Source organism: Colius striatus, chromosome 2 (genome assembly GCF_028858725.1).
Source record: "Colius striatus isolate bColStr4 chromosome 2, bColStr4.1.hap1, whole genome shotgun sequence".
NCBI classification, from domain to species: domain Eukaryota; kingdom Metazoa; phylum Chordata; class Aves; order Coliiformes; family Coliidae; genus Colius; species Colius striatus.
In genome coordinates, this window is record NC_084760.1 from 106061943 (window position 1) to 106076297 (window position 14355).

Here is a 14355-nt window from a genome sequence, read left to right on the forward strand (position 1 = left end):
TGAATGATGAGTTTGCAAGGGCTTTCCTGGTCCAACGGATTCTGATTTCCTTCTGACTGGGAAGGGATGTAGTTTGGTGGTAAGGTCTGCACATGCCTATGGGGTGACAAGGGAGAAAGCATAAAAATGCTTAATTGAAAAAAATGCACAATGGAAATTGGTGTCAAGGATCCACAAAAAGCGTGAAATAACCCCCTAATCATGTAGGAGATAAGAAGGAGGTGGTAGCAGAAGTGTTGGGGCACTTTGAAAGCCGAGGCAATTAGCTTGTGTTTGATGTGATAGAGGCTAAAAGATGCAAAGAAGAGTGTCAGGTCTTTGAAAGTCCTTCTGGTTGGAAATACAAGCCCTAGTGGTAGTTACTGAAAGGATAGTAGCTTGCTTTGTGCTCGGGCTTGTTCTAACCAACCCTTAGCATCTGGATGGATTGTACTATGTGAAGGCTCTGAATGAGTTGTACTGTGGTGTCCGAGGACTGCTGTGAAGAAAGAGCTGAAAGATGTGAAACCTGGGAAGGAGCTCAGGTTGAATCAGACTTAAGGTATGAACCAGAATGACAGGTTGGGGGCAATGCTTCCTTCACAGGTTCCAAAAAGAGATCACAGAAGTTATTTGGGAGCAAAAATTATCGGGTTTATTTCAGCTATGTTGATTTTGAAGGTAGTCATCAATAAGGAGATGTTACAACAGTCAGTCTGAGAGCTAGGATAGAAGAGGATAACATCTGAGGGAAAGAAAAATAAGGAGAAGCCTCTTGGTTTTGTCTACAGGAGATGTTACTCAGAGATAAGGTACTCAAAGTACATTGTTATGTTCCTTTATAGAGTGAGTGCCTTATACTTTCTCCACCTGTAATCTACCATGCCCCATGAACCTCTAATGCTTTAGCTAATGCGCAAGATAAACTACTGTGAACAGAGAGTTGCAATGACCTCAATTCTTTTCCCCCCCCCCCAAATGTTGGTGTTTGAAGATCTTTTAAATGAAGCAATGTGTGTTAAGAGCAAACCTCCCAAGCAGACCAACAGTGCTGCAGGCTTTCTCAAAATCAAACTTCAAGAAAAATATTAAAGGCCATTATGTTAGTTTGCTCAGTTGTTCAGACAGCTGGATCTGGCTATTTTAGTAATCTAACGTAGAATCAGTGTGGTAGGATTAACAGAATGAGGCAAAATTAACTCTGGTTCCTTTGGGCCTGGTGTGAGGAATCCCTGGAATGGTTTGGGTCTGGTACAAGGAATGTTGGGAATGGTGGTGATTGCTGGTGGGGGAAGAAGCTGAGTGCTACCAGCTCCTCCAGAGTAGCGCATGAATGAGGCATGTGCTAACGTATAGTGAGAGATCAGGAACCTGCTATCCATCCACATCATGTAATTCTTTGTGTTAGTTTCCTTTATACATGTTAGATTTTGTATGCATTTAATGGGATCTAACAGTTGGACCTAACACTGTATGCAAAATGGAGCAACAGCAACACAGGCTGCTCTTGGTTAGACTGACGTGGGCAACAAGCACCATGCATTTTAGTCTTGTTTGCTGTATGTGTGCTCTTTCCTTCCACCTTTATGGTGGATGTGAGAGAAGTCTTTCAAAAACACATGCATGACATACAGTAGTGGCATGACAAAAGCTGAAGTGTTCTTTCAGTGATGGCCCTTTGTTTTGGGAATGAAGAAGCTGAAGGGTCAGTGAAGTGGATAACCAGTTTAATTCTCTTTGTTTTCTCCTGCATTTATGAGACAACACATTCATAAATTAATTAATAATCAAAGGAGAGCAATGAATGTGTGCCACAGAAAATGTTGATAAACCTGCTAACTGTAATGTCTTATTACCTCAAGATAAATACACAGAGCTGAATAACCAGGATTCTTAATACCATTAATTTTGTCTTTAAGGTTTTCGCCCATCTCTCTAAACTTTGACTTTGTCTAAGCTTTACAGCAGTTCTCAGTGGAATTAAGAGCACAACTCGGTAAATTAGACATAATTGGACCAAACTGCAGTTTAGATCCCTTCAGAGAAATGAAGCAGTTAATGTGGGCAAAAATTGAAATTAGTTTCTTTTGGGGACTAATTCAGTGGGACAGACTGCACTGACCCTCATAAAGAGACTGAGCAACTTTTCTCAGAATGGAAAACTTGTGCATTTTTTTTTCCTTCTTTAAATCTATTGACATTGTGGTGTCTCCCTTCATGTTACAACCCCCTCCCAAGGTGCATATTTTATTCTCCTTTGCATGCCTTTTAATTTGTGAGGAAAATACTATTGGTTTATTAGTCTTGATTATTCAATTATTTGAAGCAGAACGCTTGATTTGCCTTCCTGTGGCCAAGAATCACATCAAACTCTTTCCCAAGAGACTGGTGTAAAAAAGTCCCTGTTCCCTTGCAGGGTAGGGTTATGCTGCAGGTGTGGTCAAATTTAAAAATGCTGAGGTTTTTCATGTATTTACTTTTTTACTCAGTTGTGACTGATGGGTCCTGCTTTCAAAACTGATTTTATGTACAGAGTGAGTGAGTGAGGATTATGATTATACCAGCTGGCAGTAAAAACTGCTTATAGTCCTACATCTAGTCATGTTTTACATTGAATTCTGTTCCTCGTACTTGGAAGGTATCACAGCGTTTTATAGATCCGAAGGGTTATCTGCAAAATCCAGTGACTTCTGAATTTTGATCACAAATCTTTGGGATGATATGTAATCGCTGTTTTGCCAAGTACGTCACGACTGTAGAAAAAAATTCAGAGCTAGGGGAATATCAAGTGTTAGCATAGTTAATACATTGTCATAACATTCAGGATTTCAATTTTAAAGAGACAAGTTGTACTGCATTGGGGTACCCAATTCCTTCAGAGTCCAGGGGTCCATATTAGGCAGATGGTAGAAGTTATGTATGTCTGTGTCTATAAGTATGCCTCTAGCTTTAAAACAGTTTACTGATATGAGGAGGTTTGAAAAGGCAGGCGAGGAAATCTTTGAGTAAAATGAGGAATGTTAAGATATTCAGTGCTGTTGCTGTTCTTGTGACTTCAAATAATTGTTGTTGGTGCTAATTCTGAGGGTGTCATCTTGAAATACCTACCCATAGATTTATCTTGAGATAGCCAAGTGCTCTTAGAGCCAGTAAAGATAAGGTTGTTTCTGTGTTTGAAGGCGTAGTAGATGTCTTACAGGAATGGCTGAGTAAGATTTACTATTTAAAAATAAATTGTCCTTCAATAAATTTGTACTGAAGAATCCCAAAGCCCTGTAAGAGGTTGTTATTTTCTGTGTCTTATTTGTTACTACCATTCAGTTAATGCTGTGTGCAACTGCAGAAGAATTTCCCAGAATTTACATGCTTTTGTTCAGTGGTGTGGCATTTTTATTCTTCCTGAGTTCCTGTGTTTTAGATTTATGAGAAGGATGATGTGAGAAGTGGGAATGTAATCTGAGTGTTGAGCCATTCCGTATTTCTTCTATTTAATATCTGGTCTCAGCATGTGAAAACTCTGAAGCCAAATTATTCCATCTGTGGTATTGGCAGTAGAGCCAAACGGGGTCCTTTTTTGTGAGGTGGATTATGTGGCTGTGAAAGGCAGCTTTGAGGAGTGCAGCAACACCAGGTGGAAACAATTTGGCTTAATTAAGGGCTTCTGAACTGAAAATTTGGAACCCAAAATCCCACTTTGGTGCCCGTGGAAGCAGAGGTTCGGTATGTGAAAAGAGGGTTGGCTGATAAGAAAGCAGTTTGCCCAGCACTTTGTATGTTGATTTGAAATTCCATTGCAGCCAACCCGTTGCTAATAAAAATAAATAAATGGATCTCCCCATTCAGAAGGTTTTAGTGGGTTTTGGAAGAGAATTGTTAGGAATGTGGCATCTTTCTGATCCCAGTTTGGTGCTTCAAGTGTTTGGATGTTACATTACACTGAAAGATGGGAGTTATCTGTGGTTCCTTCACTTAATTAACAGGGCTTCAATGGCAGTATTTTGGGAGTACAGCTGAGTAATAAGACAATGATGTGTAATTAAGGTTTGCTGTTCTACCAGAGGAACTTTAAACCTGTGCTTCAGGAATAGAGATGTAAGATGTGGTTAATTGGTTGAAATGGCTTCTGTTGGAAGGTAATACAATTGGTTGGGAAGCTAGTTAATTAAATAATTCACAACATATTTCATACTTATTAAATAAAATATGCCTTTGAAAAAGTATATTCCTTGTTGTATGGCAAGGCAATAGAAATTCTGAAAATAGTCAATATGTATCAAATGAAAAAGAGGTATTTTTCTTTTACACATATTAGCAAATTTAGAAAAAAACATTTTGAATATTATAGCATATTATAGTCCCAAAGACTTGCCAAGCTTTTTTCCCCCCACATAAGGTTATTTTCTTCCTGAAAACTGAGGCCCCAGAATGATAGTTTTAATCCCAATTTCAATGAGTTTCTTCATGGGATTTATATATATTTATGTATCTGAAATAATATGTAAATGTATTTAAAATGAAGATATATTCTGCTTTCTGTCCTGAATAGTTCAGTTTCTTTCTACTTGTATTGTTTATGATGATAAGACAAGCACATCAGCAGAGGAGTATTACCAAAGGCTGCTGTGTAGACAGGATTCATGCCTGGATGAGTTCCTGTGTGACCTGCTCTAGGAGATCCTGCTCTGGCAGAGGAGTTGGACCAAATGATCTTCTGAGGTCCCTTCTAGCCCTTAAGATTCTGTGATTCTGCGATATATCTGAGCAGTCATGCCAGACATTTTGAAGAATAAAAAATATCTATCAGCTAGATTTACATATCTTGGAGTTTTCCTTCATACTAGAAGCCAACTTCTACACAAAGCTATAGGCCATTGTCTGCAATACTTGCTTCTTCCACATATTTCATGTAGGAGAACAGTAAAATAAATAGTCCCAGATTATATGGTAGTTGGTTTTTGGTTTTTTTTTTTCTTGCAGAAATTTTTATTAAACTTAATAATTTTGAAAAGCAGGAATACTCCACAGAAGCACAGAAGTATTTATTTCCTAAAATACTTTCATCTATATATGCAAAATGAAAGAACAGTATTCTATGGGAAAATAAACCTGGCCTAATATTGATGTTTCTTGTCTTTTTTTTTTTTCCCTCTCCTCTTTCTCCTTCTCCACTGTCCTTCAACCAATATTTGACCATGCAGGTTGTAGATGCAAGTTTACCAGTACCTGGTATTAATGAAGACAATTTGGAGCATGATGCCCTGCCACAGGAGCCAGAGCAGCCAGGAGCTGTTACAGCACCTCAAGAGCCGGATGGGCAGCAGCCAGTGGTGGCTTCACCCCTCCAAGAACCATCTGGAGAGCAAGCAGAGGCTGCTGGAACAAATGGTGAGTAAAAACCTGTGTCCAGTGGATCATAGAGGCCTGGGTGCTAAATGAAGTCAAAATGGGGCTCAACTAGCCTACTCCTAGTGAGCAGGTAGTTGATTACTCAAGTAATCTTGTGGTTGCTCAAGTGCTTCTTGTAGGGCATTGTTTTGTTGGGACACATTTTTCTCTACAGCAGAGGTCAGATGATAGGAATGGGTTGTGAATTGAAGCTGTGTAGGTGGTGGGCAATGCTATTCATTCCCTCTTAGAGGTATTTCTCTGCTCTCACTGCACCCTGAGCTGCCTTTGCTGGCCAGCTGCAAATCTCTTGACTAATCACCTGATGGAACAGCTCTCTTTCTACTTCTTATGTTAAGAGTTTCTTTTGCATAGGCCTGTCTTTTCCTTCATAGGACAGAAATCCATGTATGTTTGTTCATTAGTGATATTAATGGTAATAAACCATGTTGAGCCCACAGGAAGGCACAGGCTGCTGATCCGTTGGCTCTAGCTTGACTAAAGTTACTTTTCCTACTGCTTTAAATCAGAATTGCATTTTGACCACAAAACCTTTCTTGTCATAGGCACTGCTGTCTGTTCTGCCCTGGGAGTCTTTCTTGCCTTGCTGCACAGTCAGAGATGCATGTCTCTTTCTCCTGAGTAAATTAGCAACTCACCTCTCCTGTCCTCATTAGTCTCTTGTTGCTTTCTCCTTCCCTCTGTTCCCTTTCACAGCCCAAAATCTGCTTCCCCAGTCCTGCTACACGCCAACCTTGTTGGCAAAGGTAGCAAGAGGGAGGAATAGTTTTCAGCCAGAGTAGGCAGCTGATGCTGGTGTGAGAGAGCAGGGGAGGAAAGGGGAAAGAGTATGATGGAGCACATTCCTCACAGTGTCAGCCTGCAGAACAGCTTAAGGCATTTGTGTAGCTCTTGGTTACTTTGGGGCTTTGGGAATTCTAGTAAAAGCAATTCTTTGCCATGACTTCAAATTACTTGCTGTGATGGCAGTATCCCAGTAGATGGTTGCCATGTTTTGTGCCAAGCTTTTGTGTTCTTTTTAATCACGTTGGTAGAGGCTAATCATAAACACTGCTGCTCTTCAAAGTTTTACTCTTAAAGTAGACAGGGATGGAGAGAGGATACTCATCAAACAGTCGTGAAGAGAACATAACCAACGATCTGAGAGTCAGAAAATTTCATGTTGGTATTCAGCTTCTGAATCAAGTAACATAGGCAACCTTTAAAAAGGCACGGATTTAAAATTAATAGTCAAAGATTGTAATTCTTGTGGAATAATTCCGGATTGTAGTTTCAATTGTATGGAAATTGTGTTCCCAGGATATGTAATGAAGATGAGGTGAGAAGCTCCCTTTGAATGCAAATAGTTATATGTGCCTGAAAGGTCTTTGCTTTCATTGATAATCATCTCTCCTGTGGCTGCTTGATGTTTCTTTTTTGGGGGGGTTGGTTATTTTACTGTTGCAAGTGGAACCAAGCCTCCATGGTAGTATCATTTATATGAAAGGGAGAACAATTCTAAGGGTTTGCTCTCGAGTAAAAAAGCCCTTTATGAAGGCAGTGCAGTATGTATTTTGTGGTAACAATAGCTGAAAATTACATCATCTACAGAGACAAAATCTGTCTGGTCAAGCATTGAAAAGATAGTTCTTCAGATAAATACTACATACACATATTCACAACTGGTTATATCCACTTCTCTGGACCTTAGAAAGCTTCGTCCACATGTCTTCAGGCACATGAATAAAGATGGGAATCTCTTAAATGCTTAATGCAGAGAAATCTCTTCACATAGAGGAGTATATCATTTTAGCTCTACACTTATTCACATTCCTCACTCATTCTCTATTTCATCTGTTGTTTTACAAAGTCTGTAAAATCAGAAATAAAGCATCATGACACTTTACCTATGGTAAAGGAATGCTTATGATTCTGGGTGGGCTGGCTGGTTTGTTGGTTTTGTCAGTGTTTGAATCTCACATTCAGAAGACCCTTTGAGAGATGATCCAGGCTGGTTAAAGTTGCTGATATCAGATGAAATTAACTGGGAAGTTGGTGCTGGCAATCAGAGCTGTAGACAAAGACTGGGAATAGCTAGCCTGAGTATCTGTGTATCATCAGAACTTTGGAGATGTCGATCAAAATGCACAGAAATATTGTTACTATAACAACAGGAGGTCACCTGTGTCAAATACTGATCAATTTTATTTTGTCATATTGCATCCCTTTTTACTAGCAGTAAGAGCTACTGGAACATTACATTACTATACTGCAAGTATCCAGAGTAATACCTTTCTGAAGCCCTTGATGGCAGAATTTGAGACAATTTCTAATGTCATCACATAATAGAGAATTCCAATTCAAAAAACCCCAAACGAAAACAACAAAACCCCAGATCCTAGGTGACCATGAAGAGGCAAAGAAGCAGAATGTTTTAGTGTGGAGAAAGAAAAGGGTTTCCTATGGTTTGGTTTTGTGGGTTTTTTGATGGGTAAATTATTTGAGGCTTTCAACTAGGGTCTGTTGAGACTTTGTTTGGGTGTTTTGTGGCAGATTGCACCAGGGGTCAGTTATCCAAGCGGGAACTGCCTGTTTAAGGCAGCGACAGTTTCTTATCTCAGGACTGTCACCTCCTCTAGTCAGAGGAGGAAAAAAATAAGTACTGGAACTGAAAGCCTCAAGACGGATACTTCGAAGCGTTAATGATTTAAATTGCCAGCGGCACAGCAGTAGGAAGGGAAGAGCGGAGCAGAGCGGAGCCAGGCTAGGCTGTAGCGGGCGGCGGTGCTTGCCCGAGCCGGGGGGGTGCGGGGGGCCGGGCCGGTCGCCACCCCGGGGCGGGGCGGGGAGCGGAGCGCAGCGAGCGGGGCCCCGGCCATGGACGCGGCGGCCGCCTCCTCGCCCGCCTCCTGGCCGTCGGGCGGGCCTGCCTCACTCCGCTCCCCTCACTCGTACCCCGCGCCGCGCAGGCAGGAGGAAGGTCGGAGGGTGATCGAGACGCCTGTCCCGAGCGGCGCGTAGCTATGCTGAGCACCGTGACGATGGCTGGTGAGGGGCGCGAATGTGTCGGCGCAGTCGCCTGTTTGTGGGTTCCCTCCGCTCATCAGCGCCTCGTCGGGGGGGAGGTGGGTGGTGCATGTGCCGCCTGGGGACGCGGTGGATCGGTGGCTTGCTGTCGGGTGCGCTTCTCCAAAGTCTCCTTTGACTGACTCGGGGTCTCCTGGCAGCGCCTTAGGAGTTAAAAGATCTGGCTTCGGGGTTCTTAGCTGAGTGAGAAGCGCTTCCAAGTGAAGGTTGCTGAAATTCTGAAATTTGCCCCGGTCGGACATTTGACATGGTTCTTGTAATGCGAGATTTTATACATTTGAAGATGCTAACTAGAAGATTTTTCTTCTGCAGTACCAGAACATGACATAGTACGTAAAATCGAGAAACGGAAAGAAAAGGTAGTGACCGCGTTGCTGGTGCTGTTTTATGTTAATCAAGCCGTCATGAAGTAAAATATCCGAAGAGATAAACTTGGTGACATAGAAATGTAGAAGTTAGCATCATTTATAAGTTGTGACAATATTTGCATGAGAGAAATAAAGCTGTTACTCTACAGCTGTTTGAATTGTAATGAAGCAAAATGCAGAGGAGATTAACACCGTGGCAGGGGTCTGTGTATACATGCATGTGTGGCAGCAGGACCCCAGCCTGTGATATCAAAAACTGGATGCGATCTGCACTGAATTCTGTACATCTTAAATAAGAAAGCAGTGCATGAGCTGCTGAAGTGTGAGAGCTAACACCATAAACTAATTGGGCTTTCTGAAATGATAATAGTATTTCCAGGAGCAAAGAATTAAGAGGAAGAAAAAAAAAAACATTACATGCACCACTGGTTTTGAACAAACTTTTGTCTTTTCTCTGGGAAACAAAATGGTCTTACGAAATTAAAACAAACAAAACCCACTTGTTTCCTAAAGGTAACTAATTTGCCTCGGAATCTCTCTCAGACTGGTAAAGAAATACATCATCAAGGAAATCTTTGTTAATTTCATTCTGTTAATAATTATTTACTCGCTTGTATTTTGTCAGAGCTAGTGAATGAGTTTAACAAAGAGTGTGGGTTTATTCATACTACTTTAGGTTTACAATACATATTGACAACAAAGCCTGTAGAAGTCCGTCTGCATTTGAAGCTGACCCTGGGGAGGACTGTACGTGATTTGAATCAGTTAGTAAGGGAGGAGATATCCTACTGCTGTTTACAATAGGGTTTTCATTAAATTCGATGTTTAATGAGCTTATCACATGCTGAGTCTTTTTCCTCAAGGGTTCTCTATTTTTTTATTTCCCCTTATTGTTAGTAATTAAAGGTTAAACTGTTTTTCAAAAGCAACCTCTTTATAGGGCTGCACAGTTTGATCATTTGAGGTTTTCATTATTTAATAATTCCTATGGAAGCTTGGATTTTCAGTGCAGCCCAACTGCTTCTAGAGTATGTTTTGCAAGAAATGCATCCACCCTGTAGTAGAAATTCCCATTTCTTTGAAGGGAAAGAGTCCCTTTGGTATGCGGGAGTGTCTTAAGCTATCATGTGTCTAATTCGTGCAGATGCAGCTCCATCTCCTTTGTGGTGAGTTTGTCTATATTGTTTATGTTACTCTTGATGCAGTCATTTTGATAAAGAAAATTTTCAGCCTGTTTTTCATTGTGCATTTTCATCAATCGTTTGAGGTTCTCAAAAGCCTCCCAATGTCTACTGATTGCTACTGCTTAGCCTGTCGTCGTTCATAGCAGAGCAGATTTTTAGGGTGGGTTTTTCATTTTAAAAAGTGGAACCAAATCGCTGAACATGAGAAATGGACAGTATGGATAACCATGAAATTTCATAAACATTTGTAGCATGCTGGTTTGGTTCCTAAGAGGAACAGCTGGACTGGTTTGAGAGCAGTTTATTATTGTGAGTTCATTTCATGAGGAATCTTTAACTACAGTAACTGTATATATCCAGGCCACGGCTAATGACCTTTCTGGTTTAGAAAACAAACCAGCCAACCAATTTTAGAAGAACTTTACTGGTTTTTTATTTTTAGTGCCGTTTCTTGAAACATTAAAATGAAAGAAGAAATATCTTCATCTTGAATGAATGAAATACATGATTTCCCTTGCTGGAGTTGGAGAAGTTTGTCTCTAGCTTTGAGCAGACAAGTACAGTTAAAGCAAAATCTTCTAAAAATAAAAGTTTGTGAAGAATGTTATAGCATCACAGCGGAAATGATTAGGCTTTCTTAAGTTACTTTCATATGAGGTTATGGACAATGTCCTTTTCTGGTGATGTTGCTTTTACTTTCTTAAGGAGTTCTAAGCCATGAAAAATTACAGCTATTTTGCGCTTTTTTTCCCCTTTTAAAAATGGACACAAAAGTATGTGAAATTTTAAACTTAACTCTCCAGTTGCCACCCAAATACCAGAGAACTGAAGACTGAATTTAAAGAATTTGTTTCTAAAGCTTTGAAAGAACATGGTTAGCTCATGAATTGCCAGTATGCACTGTGAAATTTAGTATGCAAAAATCTCTGTACATCTTCCCTCATTATTTAATTACCCTGAAAAGACTCCTTCCCCACAATTAAGTGGCAAGTCAGTCCCTAGAAATAATTGAGTCAATAGAATGGGAAAGGAAGTAGTATGCACTTTCCATGAAAGAAACTGTTAGAACTAAAGAACGATTTGTATGTTGAAATGGAAACAAACATCATGAATAGTGGGGAAAGGAAGTAAGGATTTGAGAAATAGATTGTCAAGAAGCAGCAGTGTCATAGACTTTAAACATTGTAGCTAAAAAACAAAAGCCAAAAATGTTAGAAGAGTAACACCTGGACATGTTTCTGTGTTATTTTGTTACTGCAAAGTGAGTGGTATGTTTGAATCAGTAAATCCAATCTCCTGAAACTTGCAGTTGAAAGAATCAGGGTTTGTGGTATAGTGTCCAGTTCTGCAGTGGAAACCTAAAAGCTCAGATTGCCTCCTTTTTTTTTTTTTAAAAAAAATATTGCTAAAGTATACAATTTCACTAATAATTCCAAAGAGCCACTCTCATGGTTTTATTTATTCTAAATAAATGTTCAGGGCAGGCTTTTCATAGATATTGTAATTTCAAACTGTGATTTATTAATTTATTTTAACTACTGTTTCTCAGTTTTACATTTTTTACCCTTCCTTGGCATTGTCTTTAAATATTTCTAATAACAATTAGAGGAATTGTGCAATTAAGGGAAAACTGGATTTAACAAGTACAAGCTTGGTATCTCGTGGACACTCAGTTAAATTATTTTTTTCCAATTGCCTTCTCCTGTTTCAGCATCCTGTGAGTTTTGGAGGTGTGTTTTTGCAAGTTGTATTCATAGCAAATCTGCATACAATGGAATCAAATGCCTGTAAAATACCCCTTCAGCCTTATGGCTTTAGCTTTCATTTGTGCTTACACAAATCTACTGAGAGTATTGTGTATGTGATTGAAAGCACGATTTGGCCCTAAATACTTAAACATTGAATAAATGAAAACAGCACAAAGTCCTCTGGAGCTTTTTCAGTGGCCAGTGGGGTTTGCAAGGCGGGCGCTGGGTGTGTGTGACATCCATCCGAGAGATTGAGAATGTAGGGAATTCATGGAAAAAATCCAGCGCTGTGCTGCAAATCCTTAGGGGGAAAAGTCAACCAGCTCCAGATGTTGACATGGTTGACTGGGAGCACATGAAGTGCTGTGGATTTAACTCTTGCAGTCAGGGTGCTTTTTTTGTTTTAACTTTCTGGCAACTGCCAGGGAGAAACGCATTTTCATTTCAAGACAGATGAGATGATGTGAGCAGTTAAGTTGCACTGCCAACAGCTGACTAAAAGAGAAGTGTTATTTATTAGTTTCATTTGTAATTGGATGAGACAGGAGTTCAGTCATTCTGAAAATACTAATTTTCCAGCATCTGATTAGCATACTGATAACACAGAAATAAATTCTTACTGTTGGCTGAGTTACCTATGAAATTGTGAAGTCAAGGCCATCAGTCTCATATATTTCTTTCAGAATAAAGTCAAATACTTGCAGTTATTAAAACACAAGTGGCACCTTGATTCAATTAAAAATGTTTGAAAGCCTAACTGGTATGTAAGCAGCTAAAGAAGAATTTCAGCATTAGTTCCTAGCCATGGTGGATTTAAATAGCAAAGTCAATTTTATGATAACATCTTCAATTTTTATCACTACACCTGGATATATTTTTATCATATCGTTTTCCTTGACTAGCAGCACATGGCTGATGAAATGCAACCTTGCACCAGAAAGACCTAAAGAAATTATATTAATAACCACATTTTACTAAATTTTTAATAGGTGGGTTTTTTTTCTGGTGGGTATTTTGATGAGACTCTCCTGTGTTTCTTAAAATATGCTTTCAAATTCAATGAATTTATTCAGAAAGTGCTAGTTGTCTTGCCAAAATACCTGTGGTAGTCACATGCCACAGTTCTCTAAACAACAATACCATGGTAAATAACTTTTAAACCTTTCTGAGTGGAATTACTGATGGTTTACTTTGCATTTGGAAGTGCACTAGCAATGTCTGAGCACCAAGAATTTCAGTAATAAAGAATCTGATTGCTAAATATAAAATTCAGTGTGTACAATTGAGTTCTAGGGTCATCGGTTGCATTTGTGCCTCACAGGATATAAAAACGCTCTTTGAGGTATATCTTGTGAAAGTGTGACTTGGATATATATGGCACTGCAGGCTTGTCACACCGCAGTGGCAACTTGCAGGCAAATTTCCTGAATGGTGCTCTCTCCTCAAATGCTGAGGACAGGCATCAGAAATTCAGTTTAAAGACTCTTCCAGAGATTTAAATGTGAAAGAAGTAGACAAAGCAGAGAATGGGAGCAACAGGTCACTTAACAGCTGACATCAAGCTCTGTGTCACTTTAGGGATGAAATCTTTGTAAACAATTTTTTTTTGTTGTTGTTAGCAATTAAAGAGGCATTGCTTGGACTAAGTCTACAAGTACCAACCACGTGATGTGAGGGAGTGACAAAAGTGTGACATGTCTAGCACAGTTACAGCTTTTCAGGTTGGTATTAAAAGTATGTGTTCAAATCAGTCAATATTTTTTCGTTAGTTTTTCCTTTTGCAATTTATTCAGTGAAAGATTGCAAGCTAGCATGCCTACTGGACTCACAAGGAAGACCTGATTACTGTCAGCCTGACTTAATAGTTTTGAAAGGTTATCACTCTGCTTCTAATCTCTATGTTCTCTGTTTTTATGATTGCATTTGCTGTCTTCATGCATACCCATACCCGCAGAATTTCTAATAGTTAATCAGTGATCTTCACCTGAAAAGCATTTTACAGAGACATAGTTTTTATCATAGTGTGTTATGAACACATCATTTTATACATATAATAAGCAAAAATCCTTTGACTACTTCTCATAAATATGAAAAGATGCCTTTATGCACTAGTCTACAATACCTCATTCATTCCTATTCTGTGTCATTCCTCTCTTACAGTAATCCTGTCTACATATAAAACTTGAAACTCTCTTAAACACTAAATTTGGGTTCTATGAATAAATAACTAGGCAAATGCAGCCTCAACTGCAACCAGAAAATTTGTATAACTTTTTTAAACGTCAAGATTTTCAAAATGGTAGGCATGCATTGCCAGGGAATGTTTGCAAGAGGGCAGAGAAACCCTTAGAAAGCTATGTCTGTAGCTGCCCACCAGTTGTCTGCAATGAGTGTCTTTTGATCTCTCTGCTCCTGTTGCCTTCCTGCTGCTTTCTGGTCATTCCCCACTGGTTCTCAGTGCCAGTTTTTGTTATACCATCTGTCTAAGTCATCTCAGATGGAGATATATTTCTGTATGGCTAAGGGTAAGCATGTTGGCATTAATAGAGGACTAAGGAAGAACAGAAGGGAGACACTGTAGACTTGATTTCCACTCGAGATTTT

General features: G+C 39.5%; 1 protein-coding gene across 2 annotated transcripts in view; it reads left to right on the plus strand.

The window, feature by feature from the left end:
* AKAP12 (A-kinase anchoring protein 12) overlaps nucleotides 1-14355 on the plus strand; it is a 31462-nt gene that overhangs the window by 4775 nt on the left and 12332 nt on the right. The window contains exon 2 of one of the 2 annotated variants that reach the window (XM_061988982.1): nucleotides 5178-5364. In XM_061988982.1, the coding sequence (XP_061844966.1) occupies nucleotides 5178-5364 (187 nt within the window). Of the gene's footprint in view, nucleotides 1-5177; nucleotides 5365-8214; nucleotides 8413-14355 lie in introns of those variants that run through there. The other variant, XM_010199530.2, reaches the window with a different exon arrangement.